Source organism: Vicia villosa, linkage group LG5 (genome assembly GCF_029867415.1).
Source record: "Vicia villosa cultivar HV-30 ecotype Madison, WI linkage group LG5, Vvil1.0, whole genome shotgun sequence".
NCBI classification, from domain to species: Eukaryota; Viridiplantae; Streptophyta; class Magnoliopsida; order Fabales; family Fabaceae; genus Vicia; species Vicia villosa.
In genome coordinates this window covers 124,280,557-124,298,960 of record NC_081184.1, presented here as the reverse complement: position 1 = coordinate 124,298,960, position 18,404 = coordinate 124,280,557, and the positions used below count along the sequence as shown (strand labels likewise).

Here is an 18,404-nt window from a genome sequence, read left to right as displayed (position 1 = left end):
GTATATCAACATCAATGTCTTCAAATATGTTGATTGGCAAAGGGGACAATAGTCTGGATTTAGAGATCACTAGGTATAGAGGTATAATCAAATACTTACTCTATTTAATGACGAGTACACCAAATATAATGTTTAGTGTGTGCATGTGTTCTAGATATCAGGCGTCACCTAAGGAATCACACTTTAAGATCATAAAATGAATTTTGAGGTATCTAAACGGAACCTCCCAATGTGGTCTTTGGTATCCTAAAGGTAGCGCTTGTAGCTTACTAGGTTTTTTTATTCTGATTTTGCAGGGTGCAAGTCGGATAGGAAAAGCACTAGTGGTATCTGTCATTTATTTGGAAGTTGTGTAGTTTCTTAACACATTAAGAACTACCATAACGTTTCTCTTTCTACTGCCAAGGATGAATATGTAACTGTTGGTTGTTGTTGTGCATACGTCTTATGGCTAATGCAACAATTACTAGATTATAATTTAAGAATTAGCTGCATTACGATTAAGTGCGATAGTACTAATGCGATAAGCCTCACTAAGAATCCGATACTCCATTCACAAACTAAAAACATTGCGATCTAGCACCATTTTCTTAGATATCATGTTGAAAAAAAGGATGTTGTTTTTTAATACGTTGACACTAAAAATTAGTTTGCTAATATTTTTACAAAACCGTTGTCATCAGAACCTTTTCACAAGATCTGTAGGGATTTAGAAATGTTAGATTCCCCGTGCTTTAAATAGATTAAGAATTCTATTTAGTTTCATTCGCTATGTATATTTTATTTTCACTAACATTAGTTGTAGCAAATTATAGTTTCACCGACTGCATTGATATATCTCTATAACTCTTCTATCCGATTTTATATCACTGTGTGTGTTTGTTTTAAATATGTTCATTGGTTTGCTTATTACCTTCTTAATTTCATTCATTCATCTTTACCATGTATTTAATTGTTCTTCATTGCATTTAATGTATTTTTAAGTGCATGTTGCTAATTATGTGGATTTAACATTCATATACTTGTTCATCCATTATTTAATCTTATGTACATGATAGTTTTGATCACTTAAATGTGTATTGTTGAATGTTATTGTATGTCTATTAACATTTTGTTGCATGTAGTATGTCCATCTTCATGTTCTGTATTAGATCTCAAATGTTGTATGTCCTTCTTAGCATTGTAGCTCACGTGTTTATTTGGAATTATTTGTGTTGTGGTTGGTTATTTGGTTTTTAGAATCATTTCGATCTATCTCTTTTTGATGTTTTCAAAGAGGAGAGAAGTTATAATGTGAGTCTAGAATTGTTTTATGTGTTTTATGTTGTGTTGTTTGTGTGCAATGTTTTAGGGGGAGCACAAGCGTGTTTTCTTTTGGATCAGAGTCAAATCAATTCCAAGTGAAATTTTGCCAAGCATAAAAACGAGGGAGATTGAAGTTGCATATCCTTAATACATTCAGGAAGAGAATCCCAATACAGTTGTGTTGCTTGTCTTGTGGCTTTCGCTTCATTTATCATTGTTTATTGAATCTTCTTCATGATTGCACATCTCTGAATCAAGTTTTAAATCAATTCGTTTTTAGTATACATGATTTAATTGATTGTATTTGAGTTTGATCATGATGCTTCTAGTCAGTTGGTTGAGTTAGTGGAACAAGGACCATATGTGTTGTTGATTCACGTTAAGTTGAAAGGAAAATCTTAAAGTATTTTGAAAATCACGAAAAAAAATTGGGATTTTATGTGCATGACTCGAATCATGTACATATACCGACTTAAATCAAATTGAATATAGGCAAACAGAAACTTTTCAATACTTGTGACTCAAGTCACACTTTTAAATTGATTTGAATCAGGCAGCTTTGTGACTCAAATCACAAGTTGCACTTGATTTGAATCAGAAAAATCTAATATGCCTCTGCCTCATTTGATTCGAATCTTACCTTCTACTTGACTCAAATTAGACATATTTTCACATTTTCTATTTCGACTCTGTCCAAATTGGCTCGAGTCAAGCTTTACATCTGCCTTAAATCATGAGCATTCATGACTCGAATTAAGGTTATAAGGTGATTCGAATCACATGAAAAATGAGTCAATTTCTTTATGAGATCCTGTTTCAATCCACTTTCTCATTTGACTCAAATCATGAAATATTCTTGACTCGAATCTAATTAACTTTACCCATCCATTTTTGTGCTTAATCTTAAGCACATATAAATTCATTTTGTCACTTTATTTTCAAAAAGCAATTTCATAATCTACATTGTAATTTTTTGAAATAACTCCCTCTCACTTTTTAAAACAAAAAAACTCTTGCAATCATAAATTCTTTCATCTTCGATCTCTACTTTGATTTCATTCAATATTGATTGTGTAGATTTGTTATTGTTGAGGAAGACGTGTCTTGAAACTAACCGTTCTTGAAGGTTTGGTAAATAATTTCAGAAAGCTTGCAAGGTTGAGGTTTTTGTCATTGGTAGTGAAAAATTCCAGTGGAAAGAAATAAGTTATACTCTCTAACTGACCTTGATAGTGACTGTGTGGAAGGTTACAAATAAGGTGGAGTTATTATCAATCTTTAAATAGTTCACCGCTCAAGAAATCTGTGGGATCAAGGGGTGATTGTCACACACGAAGACGGTGAGCAAATTGATGAAGCTGGAAGATTAAAAAAGTGAGAATCGAGTAAAGATTTTGCAGAAGAATTTGGCATTAAGCTGTATACAAGTTAAGATCCAGATAGGAAATTTATTTTTCTCGTCATTGTAGTGAATTAGTGATTGTATGAACACTTACAATATTTGTCAAAATATAAAAGGAAAAAACAGGTTCTAATGAGAAACCATTGAAGACTGGAATAGGTTCCTACAAGGATGATATAGCTGAACCACTATATATCTTGGTGCTCTCTCTCTCTCTCTCTCTCTCTCTCTCTCTCTCTCTCTCTCTCACACACACACACACACATTTTATTTTTCGTATGATAATGCATGCTTAGGTTATCAATTCTTAGCGTAGTTTATTGTTCAATTCATTTGGTATTAATTGAATCATTGTACAAGACACATCTCGTGTAATTTACGATTTCTCAACTAACCGTTGTCTTTGAACAATCTGTGAGTTTTGTGAATTGTGTATTTGTAATCATTGTTGACTTTCAATACAAGCATAAGATCTCTATTTTCTCTTTATGACTTCCACGCGTATTTGAAAAACCTATGATATTCTAGTTTTAGAAAATTGGTTGAAATTTTAATTAGGGTGTATTCACCCACTCTAGACTGTTTCTCTACTCTATATTCACACCCATCACACTTAGTTCACCAACCTTGCAATTCTCGTCATGAATTCACTAATTGTTTCCTTTCCTTCCATTTAAATCAATTCCAACTATCTCTTATGAGTTTTTAACCTCACCACCTTTTCCTTTTCAGCTCCCAAATAACTTTTCTCCAAAATTTCCCAAACTTGTTTTGAGGTTGTGCAATCACCAACTTTCTGAAAACTATATGCATCAACACATTGATGAATCAAATACAATGCCTTGTAATCTTTCGTCTTCTCCTCCTTATGCGCAGTCCTTTGTTTAGTCGTTGCACCTTCTACAAGTGGAGCAACATTGTTCTTGATCACTTCAAAAACATCTTATTAACCAAACAATACCTTCATCTGTTTGCACCACTTATTGTAATTCTTTGTATCAAGAATTGGGAGATTCCCAAGGATTTGTTTATTAGAAACAAAAATCATTTTTGCACACTAGGTGTTTGATGGATCGAACCAGACTCTGGATGCTAAATATTGGATCAAGAGAACCAGAAGAGTGATGATTTATAATACGGAGAGAAAGAGAGGGAGATAGATAAATAGAGATAGATAGATCGATAGATAGAGAGAGATAATGTGTGTGTAAGAGAAAGATTATTTAGGGTGAAATGATGAACTGTTCACCAATGAGATTCCTAAAGAGTATATATACAATTACATTGGGTGAGGTACAAGTAATAAACAAAAACAGAAATAACTACTTTTATAATCGGTTACATCTCTGCAGTAACCAATTACTGAAAACTATTGTTTTTGATGTAATTGGTTATAACCAAAATGTAATTGATTATAAAATAATTATGTTTGAGCTGTAATCGCTTAACGCCCCCAAAGTAAACGGTTACACGCACTTGAATTATTATTTTTTCATTTGACAATTTGGAAGTAATTTTTTCAATTTTTTGACTTTTTTTCACACATAATATAATCAGAGAACTTAGTAAAAATATTTTTGAGAGTTTTAGTGAGAACTTGATAGAAAGATTTTTGTAAGTTTTAGTGTACTAGAGAGTTTGTTGGTAAGATTTTTGGTTACATAATTTTTTTTCAAATTCTCTCAACTTTCAATACTGAATCAGAGAACTTCAAAATGTAATGAGTAAAAAAAGAAAACTTTTAAACATAAACTATCTATAAAAAACATTTTTGTCAAATGGTGGAGAATAATTGTTCGGGTACGAAACCATTCGAAAAATATGAAAATTTTCTAGCTATAGATAATGGGCTTGGCCCGTTTTATTTTTAGTCTCTTGTAGTAATACAGCAGAAAGCGAAGCAGAGTTTTGGTTTTGGATGCTCCGTGTATTTTACGGTCGTATCCCACTGTATTCGTATCTATACAGTACACCATATGAAGATCGCGTATTCCAAGGGTAGATACCGCCTTTAACTGAACGACTACCCCGTCATCTTCAACGTAGCGGTATCGAAACTAAACGCAGAGCGAATGTCAAAAGGTTCGGTATCCCATCGTTAAAGTCTCTCTTTCTCTCTCTACCAATCAATAGCACGATCATAGCTTCGAAAACCAATGCTCATTCCACATATTTCGATGTCGAAAAAGGTCCTGTATCGCGTTCACTTTTAATAGGTTTCAAGCTACTAATCTAATTGCTCCAAATCGCTAACTACATTTCATTTCTTGTTGATTTATGAAATTGTGCTTTCTTCTGGTACATCTCCGATATAAAATGTGCTGTATTGAACTTTACTCCAAAAAATCACGGGAACTGTTCAGGTAATCTTTGCATTGATGCTGCTGATTACTCATTAAAAAGGTCTTACAAGTACATGATGCACCTTTTGAGTTCTTTGATATGATCTTATTACAATCTTACATCATTTCCTTCTAAGTACTTATGCTCGTATATGTTAGGTCTCTTATTGTTAGTTAAGAAATTGTTACTTGTAAGTTAAGTAGTTGATTAGTTAGTTAATTAGTAAATGGGGTAATTAGTAGTTTTGTTGAGAGGTATTAGGCCAAATAAATAAGGCATGCTGGCTATAATTAGATAGGAGGATTAGAGAGTGAGCATCTTGTAATTTTAATTTGTGAGAGGAATAGGGCCTTATGACATTGGGAGGTAATCCCTCTGGCCTGAATTATAAGCAAATATTCTCTTTTTAGGTTCATTGAGTAATGAATGTATCTGGTCTACATAAAAGAACAGATACATTCATTATTCAATGAACCTAAAAAGAAAATATTTGCTTATAATAATGGCCAGAGGAAGTAGATATTTTCTTAAAAGTTCTCACAATGGATTTTATTGGAGGACTACCAAAATCCCAAGGGAAGGACACTATAATGGTGGTGGACTGTGGTAGATAGGCTGTCCAAAGAAGCTCATTTCATGGCCTTGAGTCACTCTTATACAACAAGGACCGTAGCTGAGATGTTCATCAATGAAGTGGTGGAGTTACACGGGTTTCCGACTTCCATCATCTCAGACCGAGACCGGGTGTTCATGAGTCTTTTTTGGCGTGAGTTGTTCACTTTAGCAGGGACCAAATTGAAGTTTAGCTCGGCTTATCATCCACTAACAAATGGGCAGTCAGGGGTAACGAACTGAACATTGGAGGCGTATTTGAGGTGTTTTGCGAATGGACAGCCGAAACAGTGGGTAAAATGAGCATGGACTGAATTTTGGTTCAACTCGTCTTACAATGCTTCAATTGGCATGATCCCATGTAAGGCAATATATGGGAGAGAGGCACCATCAGTGATCAAATACCCTCGGGAAGGGGCGATTGTTAAAGGGGTCGATCAACTCCTAGGGGAATGTGATGCTGTGTTGGGAAACTTAAAGGAGCAGTGGAGCAGTGCACATAATAGCATGAACGGTGGGCTGATAAGAAGAGGAGAGAGGTGACCTATGAGTACAGGGATAAGGTGTACTTGAAGGAACAATCTTATAGGTTCAAGTCCTTAACTAGTCAACCCAATGAGAAGATGAGTCCACGATTTAAAGAGTGTCAAAACAAAAAAGTAAACTATTTATTTGGGAACACTTGTCTGACTTTTCTGACACTTGTTTGACTTTTCGGACACGTGTCGTACGGGTGTTATACAAATGCCGGACATCAACGTGTGTCGAACACCGCGACACGCCTACTCTAGAGATGTCCATGCTTCATAGTATAATTATTATGTTATTTATTTATTCCACTACTTCCTTGCTTATTTCTCCTAACATAAACCTTTATGTGTACTATCATGTACGAGATAAGAATTTTTTGTTTGATGGAAAAACCGTGTAGGTGGGGAGAATAGATAGATGTTTGTCTATATTCATAATTTGCTTTGAATCTTGGTTGTTAGATTAATACTATACATTCATTATTCTTCAAAATGTTTTTCTTCACACCAAACCCTTTATTATTTTGACTTGGCTCTCACAACTGATAGAACCCAAGGAACAACTTATTTCGATTGATGGAAAAACAAAGGATGAGGTTTATTGAGGTCTGGAGAGAGTGCTTCTTAAGATGGCGATAACCACCTCAGAACTTAAGGTACTGCATATGCATTTGGCCTTATATCAAATTAGGATACAGTGATCAGAGAACTTTGCTGACTGACTGTACTTTTTCTTGTATATTCTAGGTTTTTTGTTGTGATTTACTTCAGTAGAACATCTTATTCTTTTCTGTTGAACTATATCTTTCTCTCATGTCATAATTTTTTTCTCTTATATTGAAAAAAATATTTAGTAATAGGTTAATCCCATCTTCATTTTAGAGTCTGCAATCTATTAATTATGATGTATTGAAATTATTAAGTAATTTATAGGTACCCGTTCAATACAAAATAGATTTGAGACAATTTCTTATATTTATTGATACAAACAGATTTAACTTCATAGAATCACACACAAATGTCACATAATAACTCCAAGCTTTCGAGAGCCTTGGCCTCTCCCCTTCCCAAATGTTGAAGAGCTTGGTCTCTCCCACTAACCACCTAATAACTCCAAGATACCCACTACTGTCTGGCCCCTTTTCCTATTTATTCTTATTACGAGCTATTAGACACGAGCCTTTAATTAGGCTACTAAGGGTCTTGCTAGTTAATAAAGACAATTTTATTATTAGTAGGCACTAGGCAGTTTTTATTAAAGATAACTGTCATTTGTAAATGCAGTAACTGTCGTATGTAACTGCAATTTTAGAATGGGAATTAATTAACTTGGAGAATGAGAGTGTTGCCTATAAATAGAGAGGGGTGATTGAGAGAGAGAGAGATGATATCTTGGAACTTGGTTGGAAAGGGGTCATTTTGCCATTAGAGGAGGTGCAGACCCTCAAAGGTTTGTAGTATTATTTTGTAATTCAAAGGGATTTTCCCTATTTCCTTTTGTGTATCAGTTGGTCTCGATCAACTGGTATTAGAGCAGTTTTGATCTGGGACAGAAAAAGAAGGGAAAAAATTGAGCGGTCATCAAGAATAAAAGGAATGTTTGGTATTTTTGATGAAATGGTGAAGGAATTTAGTGATTGGAGAAGAGAACTCAAAGAGTTACGACTAGCAATACCAATCTTTGAAGGAATGGATGTTGTTGGGTGGATTATCAAGGTTGAGAAATATTTTAATGCAGGAGGTGTATGTTAAGAAGGAAATCAAATACCAAAAGTTGTGCAGTGGATGAATGGTAGATATGTTGCACGGTACCAATTATGGGTTTCAGCTAACCCAATTGCCACTTGTGGAAATTTTACAAAGGCAATTATCAAGCAATTTGGGCCAGAAACTGATTCAATAGAGAATGAAGAAGTGGAATCAAGGAAATTATCAAGAAAACATTATATCCATGGTCATAAAAGAAGGAAAAAAAGAAGAGAACTCTAATAAAAAATGAGGCTTTGAGTTTGTTGAAGAACTGCATAATAACTGTCAAATAAAACATAACTGCAACAGGTAAAATAGAACATAACTGCAACAACACTAACTAAAGTCAATGTTTGTCTCAGCCTCACCTCATATGTTATGTTTCTAATTGAGAGTGTCTAACAACAATATAATCAAATATTCTAGAAGTACATTATTGATATACTTGTAGCTGGCTCCAGCTAAATTGTATTGCAATCTAACTGTAATAATAGATTGTGTCATACATGTATAGTGGAATGTTTAAAATTAAGATATTTCATAATCGTCATTGTGCAATTTTCCTTGAAAGACTAAATATTATCACGATGGTTAAACCCCACTTCCTCAATTACCACCAAGAACATGGAATGACACCATGTAAGACCTACCAGTCATAAGCAGGAAACCAAGATTAAACTATAAAACTCTGAATAAATTGCTAGTACCCCCATGATGCATGTCGCTTCACTTGTCTCGAGTGTTATTGGAGAATGATGGAAATTCCCTTGTTTCAATATGTTATTGATTTTATTAATACCTAGGCGGTCGGTACAACATAGAAACTCCTATTTTTGTTTTAACAGAATCATTTTTCATGAAAAGGAATGATGTGAAAGATAATTTGTTGTGTTGCTATGGCTAATATGTTCAATTGAACTGGCTGTGCATGTTTGGGTTGGGAGCAAGATAATTTAAAATGATTTGAAGTTTTTCTTTTTGTTCTTGTCCTTTCTCAAACAGGGTATGGCTTTTGTCTTTGATGGCCGAGCTCTTGAGGTTGCTCTTAAGCACTACTGCAAAGCTTTTACTGATCTGGCAATATTGTCAAGGACTGGTAGATGTTGTCGTATGACACTATTCAAAAAGCACAGGTATATTATAAACCTTTATCTGTATTCAACTGCGATTGTTTCAATATGTAATAATTTTTAGATATTATTTCTCCCCTTTCCACACTCCTGGTATGCTGGTGACTCGTACAGCAATGTAAGGGAAAGAAATGATGGATATCTTATAAGTTATATCTTCCTATAAGTATAGTACTAGGTTAGAAAGGAAAAGTAGATTTTGATAGTGGAGATTCGTAATTGATTTCTAAAATTTGACTGTTTTCTGCTGTTAGCATGAGTTAATAATTGAAATTTCCTATTTATTATTATGTTTTGTATAATTTACGTTATTTGCATCCTTAGTACAAGTTAAAAGATGGTTTTTGTTAGTTATTAAGAATCACCATTACTAATCTAACTCATTATTTTGGACTAATAGTGTCTGTTTTTGTTATCTCATGTCTCCACCCTCTCGAATACAAAACACCACCTTTGTGTTGCCTCTGATTCAACTCACCAGAAAATTTATGCTGGTTTGATCTGGCAGTATTTGTCACAGCTTGTGCAGATCTTAAAATCGTGTGATTATAGAACATTTGCAATTGGTGTTGTGGGAATGATGTAGGGATGATACAACATGCCGATATATACATTGGCATTAGTATACAAGAAGGATTGCGGGCCGGAAGGATAGTATTGGAAGTAAGCATTTTTATAATATTTTGTGGTGCAATCATGATGTGTGTATACAAGTTGTTGTATACATTTTTTCTTCTTTTTCCTAGATGAATCTTGAGAGGAAACAGTAAGCCTTAGAATTATAGTTGAACCTAACTCAACCTTACAAAACCGGTTTACCTGTTTATAGGGTGAGGATTGTCCCATCTATAAACATGTTTTCAGGTCATATCACGTCCTAGGTGGGAGTCTTAACACATCCCCTCACGCCCAGCTCTATTGAGCTTGGTGCGCTGATAGAAATGGTGGGTGATCCGATAGTGAAAATTTGATAGCAGTGACCCAATAGATTTTGAGTTGAGTCTAATTCAACCTTGCAAAAACGGCTTGTAAGATGAGGATTGTCCCCACTTATAAACATATTTTTCAGACCATATCTCATCCAATGTTAATCTCTTAACAATAAGATTTCTAACTTTTGAGTCACCTTTATGCATCTGCATGGTTCAAGTTATGTAGCAGTTCATCATCTTAACCTTGTCAAGAATTTTTCCAGTTTAATCCCAGCAACCTTGATTTGACCCAGCAGTGTTTTGAAGCTTAATCTTTTTATCATGATTTTAGATGACTGTGACATTTAATCTTCTTTATGAATTTTGCTCATCTTAATTTGGCAGACTTTAGGTTCTTGGAAAATTCAATTATTGTCCATGGACGGTATTTTTACAAATCCACATTATTTCTTTCTTGGTACTCATTCTATAAGTTTCTACTCACGCGTTTAATCCAAATCTTGTAACTTTCTGCCAACGACTGCTTTACTCATTCTATAAGTTAAATTATTTTGAAAATAGATCTTCCTACCTACATTGGACTACATAAAAGCCATCTCAATGAGAGCCCAGGAAAAAAAATTAGTTATAACATAACGAAAAATTAAGACTGTATGCTCTCTTGTTGCTTTTTCCTTGTGTTTTTATTTTAATTTTAATGCAGTTCTTCTTAATGGCTATGAATGTTGCTCTGCAAGAAACACATTTCAATTTCTTCTTTTTGTTCTCAAAATTTTGAAGCAATAATAATGTATTTTCTTCAGTTTTTCATTTATTTCAGGCGACTCTTCTTGATCCTGAACCAGCCTCTTCAATTCTCTTAGCTTGATGGCTTATTATATTTTGTACAAGTGTTCATGTTCTTGTCACTGTCAAATGTCTCAGTGAGGATCCGTGATGTATCTAAAGTTGGAGTTTGACAGATGTTGCTAATTGAATTGCTTTTTAAACGGTACAACAAATTCTTCTTAATTTTGGGTAGTTATCAGATAACTATTTTTAAGTACTTTACATAAAGTTTTTATGTTAGATGGAAATTTTCTTGCTTTATTCACAGCTCCTCTTGATGAGGGTGGGCCAATGCACAAGTAAGGTAGCCTTATGATAGGGGGGTCACTCTTTCTTACTTGCAGAAACATACTTTTTCCTTTTAGGGGGATAGGGTGGGGGAGAGTAAGACTATGTCTACATGCATATTCCACCCTTCTCACTGCCAATTAGTAGAAGGCTACTGCTCCCCATAACCCTTACAAATAGCGCTCATCTTATAGAACACCGTACCCCTGTCACATTCTTTCCTATCTTGCAATCCAAGGTTTCACATTCTGATGAAATCATGTCCCATAATTTCCCATTGAAATCATATACACATACTGATATCTCTTTTCCCTTTTCCCCAATAGTTTTGGTTTCTTTGCATAATATAATATTTAATGCGGTATCCATATTAAAGGTGTTGTCTAAGGTTGGACATGATCTACACTACATTGATCATTGCATATGTCAATGTCACTTTGTTCTTCACTTTTTCTTTTTTGCCGAAATTAGTATACATTGTATCGGCTATATTTTGACAGAAACTATAATTTCCATACAGCTCACAGTTGCAGCCAGCATGGGTCCAACTCTTGCCATAAGTAGTTCTGGTACATAAACCAAGCAAAATCAGTACACTTCAGCATGCTGAACAACTGGAGATGCCAATTTTATCTTTCAGCATTATCAAGCCCAAGCCTACCCATAAATACTTATGTAAAAACTTAAATTAATTCTCTCTCTTAATATCACTTCAACTTTTTTATGCATATTTAGGGACGATAGTTTTATTCTAAATTTTTTATATAATAAAACTTTATATCAAATTTTCTAAATTTTTTTTCCTGAAATTTTTTCATCTTTTTCAGAAACTTATCGAATCAGTAAAAATTTGAATCTTATACTGAGGTAATTTAAGAGGGCAAAATATAAATGTGTAACTTGACTCTTGATATTATGTTCAAGCTATTTAGCAGACTTTTCAGATCGGTTTGTCATTTTTTGTGTGTGAACGGTTTGTCAATCTAATGGTTTGCTCTAGGCATTTTGTATAGTTTGTATTTGTATTCATAATTGTTACTATGTGTCAGAATATGTCATACACTGTATTTTAATACATTTTGCTTATAAAAAAACAAATAATTAAACCTGATGAACTTACTAAAAATCATTTAATAATCTTACCAAGCAACATTTCCATGTTAAAGTGTACTAGCCAACTAGGTCTATGTACCACTCTCCATTTAAAAGTGGGGTTATGCTACTATTATAATATTGTTGAGCTCTTTTAAAACAAATAATTAATGTTCTGTATGGTTGATAGCAACAGCAACGTTATTAAATCCAAGAAAACGACGTCTAAATCCGCATGGAAATTAAGGATGTGAACACATTATAAGCTCAAATTTAGTTACCTTTTCAATGGTATGGAAGCAGTGTAATATAATATTAATCGAACATCCCTTGTCAGAACTCAACCATAAAATGAAGAAAAACTAGCATTGATTGAAAATGAAATGCAGAAAAGTTCAAAAGCATGGAGAATATATATGATAGCATTCTGCATTGAGAAATGTATATACATGCATCAATATATTGGCCTATATGACAAAGATATAAGTATACCCATTCCGAAATGTCGGTAGTTTCATTCACTTGAGGAAAAAAAAGAAAATAACAGTAACAAAACAAGAGTATGGTATGGGCTGGTTGTCCCACAAAAGGTGATGTTTTAATTGATCATCTACAAACGAATTTTGAAATTATGACACAAACAAAAGTAAAAGTGAAGATAGAGATAGAGGGGACCTGAATAAAAACCCCAAAATAGGTCAATTTTAGCATGGGTTGCTCCCCATTCCCACACCATTATGTATGAGTTTATGGCTATCAGTACCACCTAGCTATGGCACAATAGCATAGTGTAGTGTAGTACCTCACCAACCCAGCATATTTTCCCCACAACAAGACTTATTCTTTATTATGATCAACCTCAAATCGACCGTCACGCTACGTATTGAGTGTAAGAACTCTAACGGAAGCCACTTACGAATCCTTTTTTTAAAAAAGGCTTTGTTAAATTGAAGTGTATTTTATATAAATGATTTTTAACCTCAGATTTCTAAAAAAAGCTTTGTTGAATTGAAGTGTATTGTATATAAATTAATTTTAACCTCGATTTCTAATCCACTTCCAGATAAATATTCTATTTTGATCAGTTTGGATCATTTCTTCACCATCTTAGCTGTCTTTTAAGATAAGTTTGCCTCCTAGGAAACAAATATTAAGCTATCAAACAATGTTACGTTATCCCACTTTTGAACCATATGATTTAATTTAATGTCCACTTTCTTTTAATCACGCTTATGCATTAATATCTCCTACCCGTTTTGGTTCTAAATCCAATTAATAGGTATTCATTTGTGAATATTGAAACAGATATATATATATTTGATACCCACTTCAAATTGGATCTAACTAAGGCATTAGTTCATATATTGGGACAATTTTGTCACGCGAGCATGCTTAGCCTACTCTAACAATGTTTCTGTATTGAGTTGAAGAAATTTGTCAAAACCTATTTCTACTTAATGACCCTAACATTATTAGTTATATGTACAACAAACTTTTTTTTATAAGATATAAAATAAACTTAGTATAGTTGAAAAAATGAGCTTCCATAACATTGCATGCTTGCCATGTGTGAAACTATGCCTTGGACTAACACAGAATATCACAAAATCTGAGTCACACGTAAGAAGACGATAAAGCCAATTAAACCATTCCAGAATATATACAATAAAATAAATTCTTAATTAAGAGAACTATACAACTCCTTTCCTTTTCCTCACAATTTATCCATAAAACAAGATAAGCATAAAATCTAATTTATTAATGGAAAATACAAATTACACCATATATAATTTTCACAAACGTACAAATTCAGAAAGTAATAAACAGAAAAATTACAAGAGAAATTACAAGATCGAATTGAATTGCAATTAAAAATAGATAGACATAGCAAACCAATTAAGGATCATTTAACTCACATGATCACATTACTATATCTACACTTAATTTACTGAATCAAATCACCGTCATCATCATCATCATCATCATCATCATAATATCCACATCATCATTGCCATCATCATCATCATCATAACCATCATCATCTACATGAGCAACTCATTCACCCACCCAAAATCTGGGTTGGCACTAACATCATCATCAACAACGTTAATCCTTTGTTCTTCCCTCAAAAACTTGCTACTAGTACTACCACTTGAACTATAATATTTTCCAGCAGAAACAGGAGAATCATCACCACCAAAATTGAAACTCTCCATAGATCGAATAAGCTCGCTAAGAACATGCACATCTTTAGGATTTGAATTCGACAAAGGCGACAAAGGTGGCGAATTCGCAGAAGAAAAATAAGGTCCACTCAACAAAGTTGAAGTGGGTGAAGAAGAAGAAGAATTAGAACAGCAATGACAAAAAGAACAACAGTTCTTAACGTTGTTCTGAGGAGGAGGCGAAGGAGGAGGTGGCAAAAGCAAAACCCTGAGTTGACGGGGTGTATGAGCAAAAAAGCAAATCTTCCTCTTACAATTCTTACCATCTTTACACGCTTCAGTTCTGTATCTCGAAGGGTGCAACCAGCTCTCAAAAACGCCGTGTGAAAATTCACACGCGTCGCCGCGGTCGCAGTTTCCGCGGCGGTAGTCAGGACAAACCTCACCGGAATATTGAAACCGGAGAGGGTCGCGGCGGCGAGCCTTTTCGCCGGGGTGAGCGAAGGGACAGTCGGTCCAGTCGTGGCTGCGGCTGCGTGTGCATCGGCGGATTTTGAACTCGTACATGCGGAAGTGGTCGGAGGAATAGGGATCTTCCTCGGAAAACATGTCGGCGGAGGTGTTGGTGGATTGTCGGCGGGTGAGGAGCTTTCTTGGTGGGATGTTGTCGATAATGTTGTCTCTCATAGTGAGAGATTTTTTGAGGTTAAGAAGAAGCTTTTGTTGCTCTTCACAAAGTACACTGCTCATTTTTTTCAATTATAATAATTATAATAAAATTAGATGAAAGAAAATATACAGGTAGAGGATATGAATATGATGAGGGAAGTGAGAGTACGTGTGAGTGTATATATAGGGTGATATCAGGTTATTTAGATGAGAGAGAAAGTAGAGAGAGAAAGTAGAGATGGGTATAATTTGGTTGTTGGTGTGCGTGGATGCATAGCATTTGGTGTGAGCATGCAAAAGGGGGTATGTGGCAGTTTTACAATTCCTTGCTGTCATTTCTTTTGCCTATGTGTGCTGCAAACATGTTTCCTCATATTAATTAATATTAATATATATATTTTGAAGCCAAGTTCTACATGCACCTTGACAAGTATAAAAAAAGTGGTTTAAACTTTTGTTATTTATATAATAAATGAATTTGGTTTAAATGGTAAAGTATTTGAGACTTATAAAATAGCAGAGATTTAATTTATAATTTTTTTAATGAATTTTTTATATATATGGTATTTCTTAAAAATATAATATGTGAGAATCTCTAGTAATTAAAGAGTGTAATAGACTTTAAAATTTACGGTAAAATTTAAATCTAACATTCGAAAGGAGGAGGGAATCTTTGTATCTCTAGTATTTGTGTCAAAATGAGATTGATCCTCCTTTCAACTTCAGAGTTAAGATATTTATAGAAGTTTATAGGCATAGATTTCAAAAGTTTAAGACGTAGCTACCACTTTCATGAGAGCATGGGAATGGGACAAGTAACTTATATTATTCGAGAGAGCGTGATTAATTTTTTTTACCTCCTTCTCCAAACTGTTGCAGACTTGGGACACGTCACTTTCTACATTCACATTTGGCGAGTTATCCTGAGAGTAGACGACAGATCAAAGAAATATAGGTCACATCTAGTAAATAGACAATCGTTTAGTAAATGAGCCATCGAGAAGACGCTATGGGTGTGGTTCACCTTCCGCTTAACCTTTTTATGAACCATTTGAAAATATATCAATACACAGTCCCTCAAGCACGAGGGCTTGGAAAAGACAAAATGATCAATTGGTTTTCCTTCCTTGAAACTATTCAGATGAGATTCTAAGTGGAGCACCTCAAGCATGACTTTTAGTTGATTCTCTCATGCAAGATTCCTAGTTGAGTCCTTTAGGCGAGACTTGTAAGTTCATTATCTGAGGCGAGACTCATAGCTAAGTCCTTTTGGTGAGCCTTTTAAGTTGATTCCATCATGTGAGACTCTCAAGTGAGTCCCTCAGAAGAGACATTTAAGTCAAATCTCTCAAGCGAGATTTTTAATTTAGTCTTTCAGGCTAGACTTTTAAGTTGAGTCCCTCATGAGAGACTCTTAGTTGAGATTCTCAGGCGAGACTTTTATGTTGAGTCCCACAAGCGAGAGTGTTAGTTGAGTCCCTCGGAAAAGACTTTTAAGTAGAGTCCCTCACGTTGCACAAGTGACTTCAAGCACAAGAGGGGATGAATTGTGGTATTTAAAATTCATGACTATTTTTATACTTTTCTCGATTAAGATTGTGTTAGTAATTTTTTTAAGGGTAAATGGCAACAAAATAAAGTAAATTGTAAATAGAAGAAAAATAAATAGAGTAAGGGTTATAGAGGTTGCACTAGAGATTTATACAGGTTCGGCTAAATGTTGGCCTAATCTTGTTCCCAAGAGGTCTTCTTGAGATTTTGACTATAAACTTTTGAGTTTTTACAAGTTATGCCTACGAACCTCAATACAGTATGATCTTGATATTTTTACAGACATATCCCCAATCAATGATAACTTTTACCTCAGACTAAGCTAACAAACCGTTTAGTGATTTATGGCTTATCTCAATAACCAAAATAAAGCATTTTGCAGCAAAGCTTAAGAAACCAACCACAGAGATTTTATGACTGGTTTATCTCATAAACCAGACTCAAACTCTCAGGCGTATCACACTCTTAAGAATTAAACAACTAACGTGACCACTTACAAGCTCTTTCTCACGAGCAATGTTTCACTCAAAAACACTAAGGCGACCTCAAGTGAAAAGAAATATTTCTAAAGAGAAAAAGAGAAAATAAAGAGATGAATTCCAAAGAAAATGTAAATCATTGGAAAGTGACGTGAAATGAAGAGGATGTGAGCCTATTTTATATAGGAGTTAGAAAATCCAAAAAAAGAGAGAAGGGAATGATACATGGGAAGAATTGATGAGTCAATCGATTGACATTACGTTCCAATCAATTGGCCAAATAATTTTTAATCTATTACCATGCCCAAATAGGAAAGATTGGATATAGAATCGTTGTAAGTTGTTAAGGTGTTTGTGAGTGCACTTGTCGATTAAATATTTTGCATGATGTCAAAACTAGGAAAACTTTAGCATTTATGTATATTAGAAGGTATCTCGGAGTCATTATGTGCACCTTTGCATTAGGGATTTTAGAATGCACTTAGAACATGATTGGAAAAAGTGTCATGCATTTAAAATCAGTTTCATGGCATTAAGAATCAGTTTCATGCATTAAAATTCAATTTTTGCTCAATACACAGGTCTATGTGTCGACACATACGTGGTATGAGTCGACACATGTGCTTCAATAATAAAGATTGTAGTCTTTGTTTGCATGTGTCGGCACATACAACCTTTCAGGTCGACAAATGCTGTAAAAATTGCTCCTATGTATCAACACATACAATTTACAGGTCGACACAAGTGCTGCAGTTTTAAATCATGTAACTTCTATTTACATGTGTCGACTCATAACCTTGCACAGGTTGACACATGCATTAACATGCGTCGACACATGACTTATATGTGTCGACACATGCTGTAGTTTTCCTAAAAATTTGCATTCTTTTTCAAACTTCTAGGTTTCACTTTTGCCTCCAACTTGCACACTTATAAATATTTCATACATGCATCATTTTCAGCTTAGTAAAACTATATACAAAAACAAATATTGCTCTTCATATTCAACCTTCCATCTATGTATGCACACAAACAAACTACACATAATCATTTTTTGTTTGAGTGTATCAGTGTATTAGGTTGAGAATATTTGGGGGTTTTGTAACACCCTCTAACCCCACAGTAAATATATTACATAATCAAAGTAAAAACATGCATATCAAGAGGGTGTCACATGTATTACAATAATACAACTTAAAATAAACATACAAAATCGCATTTGGTCATGTTTATAACACACGTTTAGATATCATGTTTCATATGCACATCATAGCGAAATAATAAAATGAAATCATAGTAATATCTCATAACATAAAGTAATCCATGCAT

At 34.2% G+C, this 18,404-nt stretch overlaps 1 protein-coding gene and 1 long non-coding RNA gene across 7 annotated transcripts; one reads left to right on the top strand and one right to left on the bottom strand.

Moving 5' to 3' along the window:
• Positions 1-4,580: 4,580 nt before the first annotated feature.
• LOC131602337 (uncharacterized) lies at positions 4,581-12,852 on the top strand. 6 transcript variants are annotated; one of them, XR_009284041.1, is made up of 6 exons: positions 4,581-5,070; positions 6,742-6,848; positions 8,944-9,074; positions 9,580-9,734; positions 10,824-10,994; positions 11,640-12,852. It is a non-coding gene; the product is annotated as an uncharacterized LOC131602337 (long non-coding RNA). The 6 variants fall into 6 exon arrangements; XR_009284040.1 differs by having other exon boundaries at positions 4,582-5,070; positions 9,601-9,734; positions 10,807-10,994; positions 11,640-12,846; XR_009284039.1 differs by having other exon boundaries at positions 4,582-5,070; positions 9,592-9,734; positions 10,807-10,994; positions 11,640-12,846.
• Positions 12,853-13,949: 1,097 nt separating this feature from the next.
• LOC131607222 (zinc finger CCCH domain-containing protein 61-like) lies at positions 13,950-15,195 on the bottom strand. The gene has a single exon (XM_058879241.1). The coding sequence runs from the start codon at positions 15,124-15,126 to the stop codon at positions 14,254-14,256; it is 873 nt and encodes a 290-aa protein (XP_058735224.1). The 5' UTR covers positions 15,127-15,195; the 3' UTR covers positions 13,950-14,253.
• Positions 15,196-18,404: the final 3,209 nt, after the last annotated feature.

What these genes read in the sequence shown, in the direction of transcription:
- LOC131607222 (XM_058879241.1), bottom strand. Translation starts at nt 15,126, where the DNA reads ATGAGCAGTGTACTTTGTGAAGAGCAACAAAAGCTTCTTCTTAACCTC.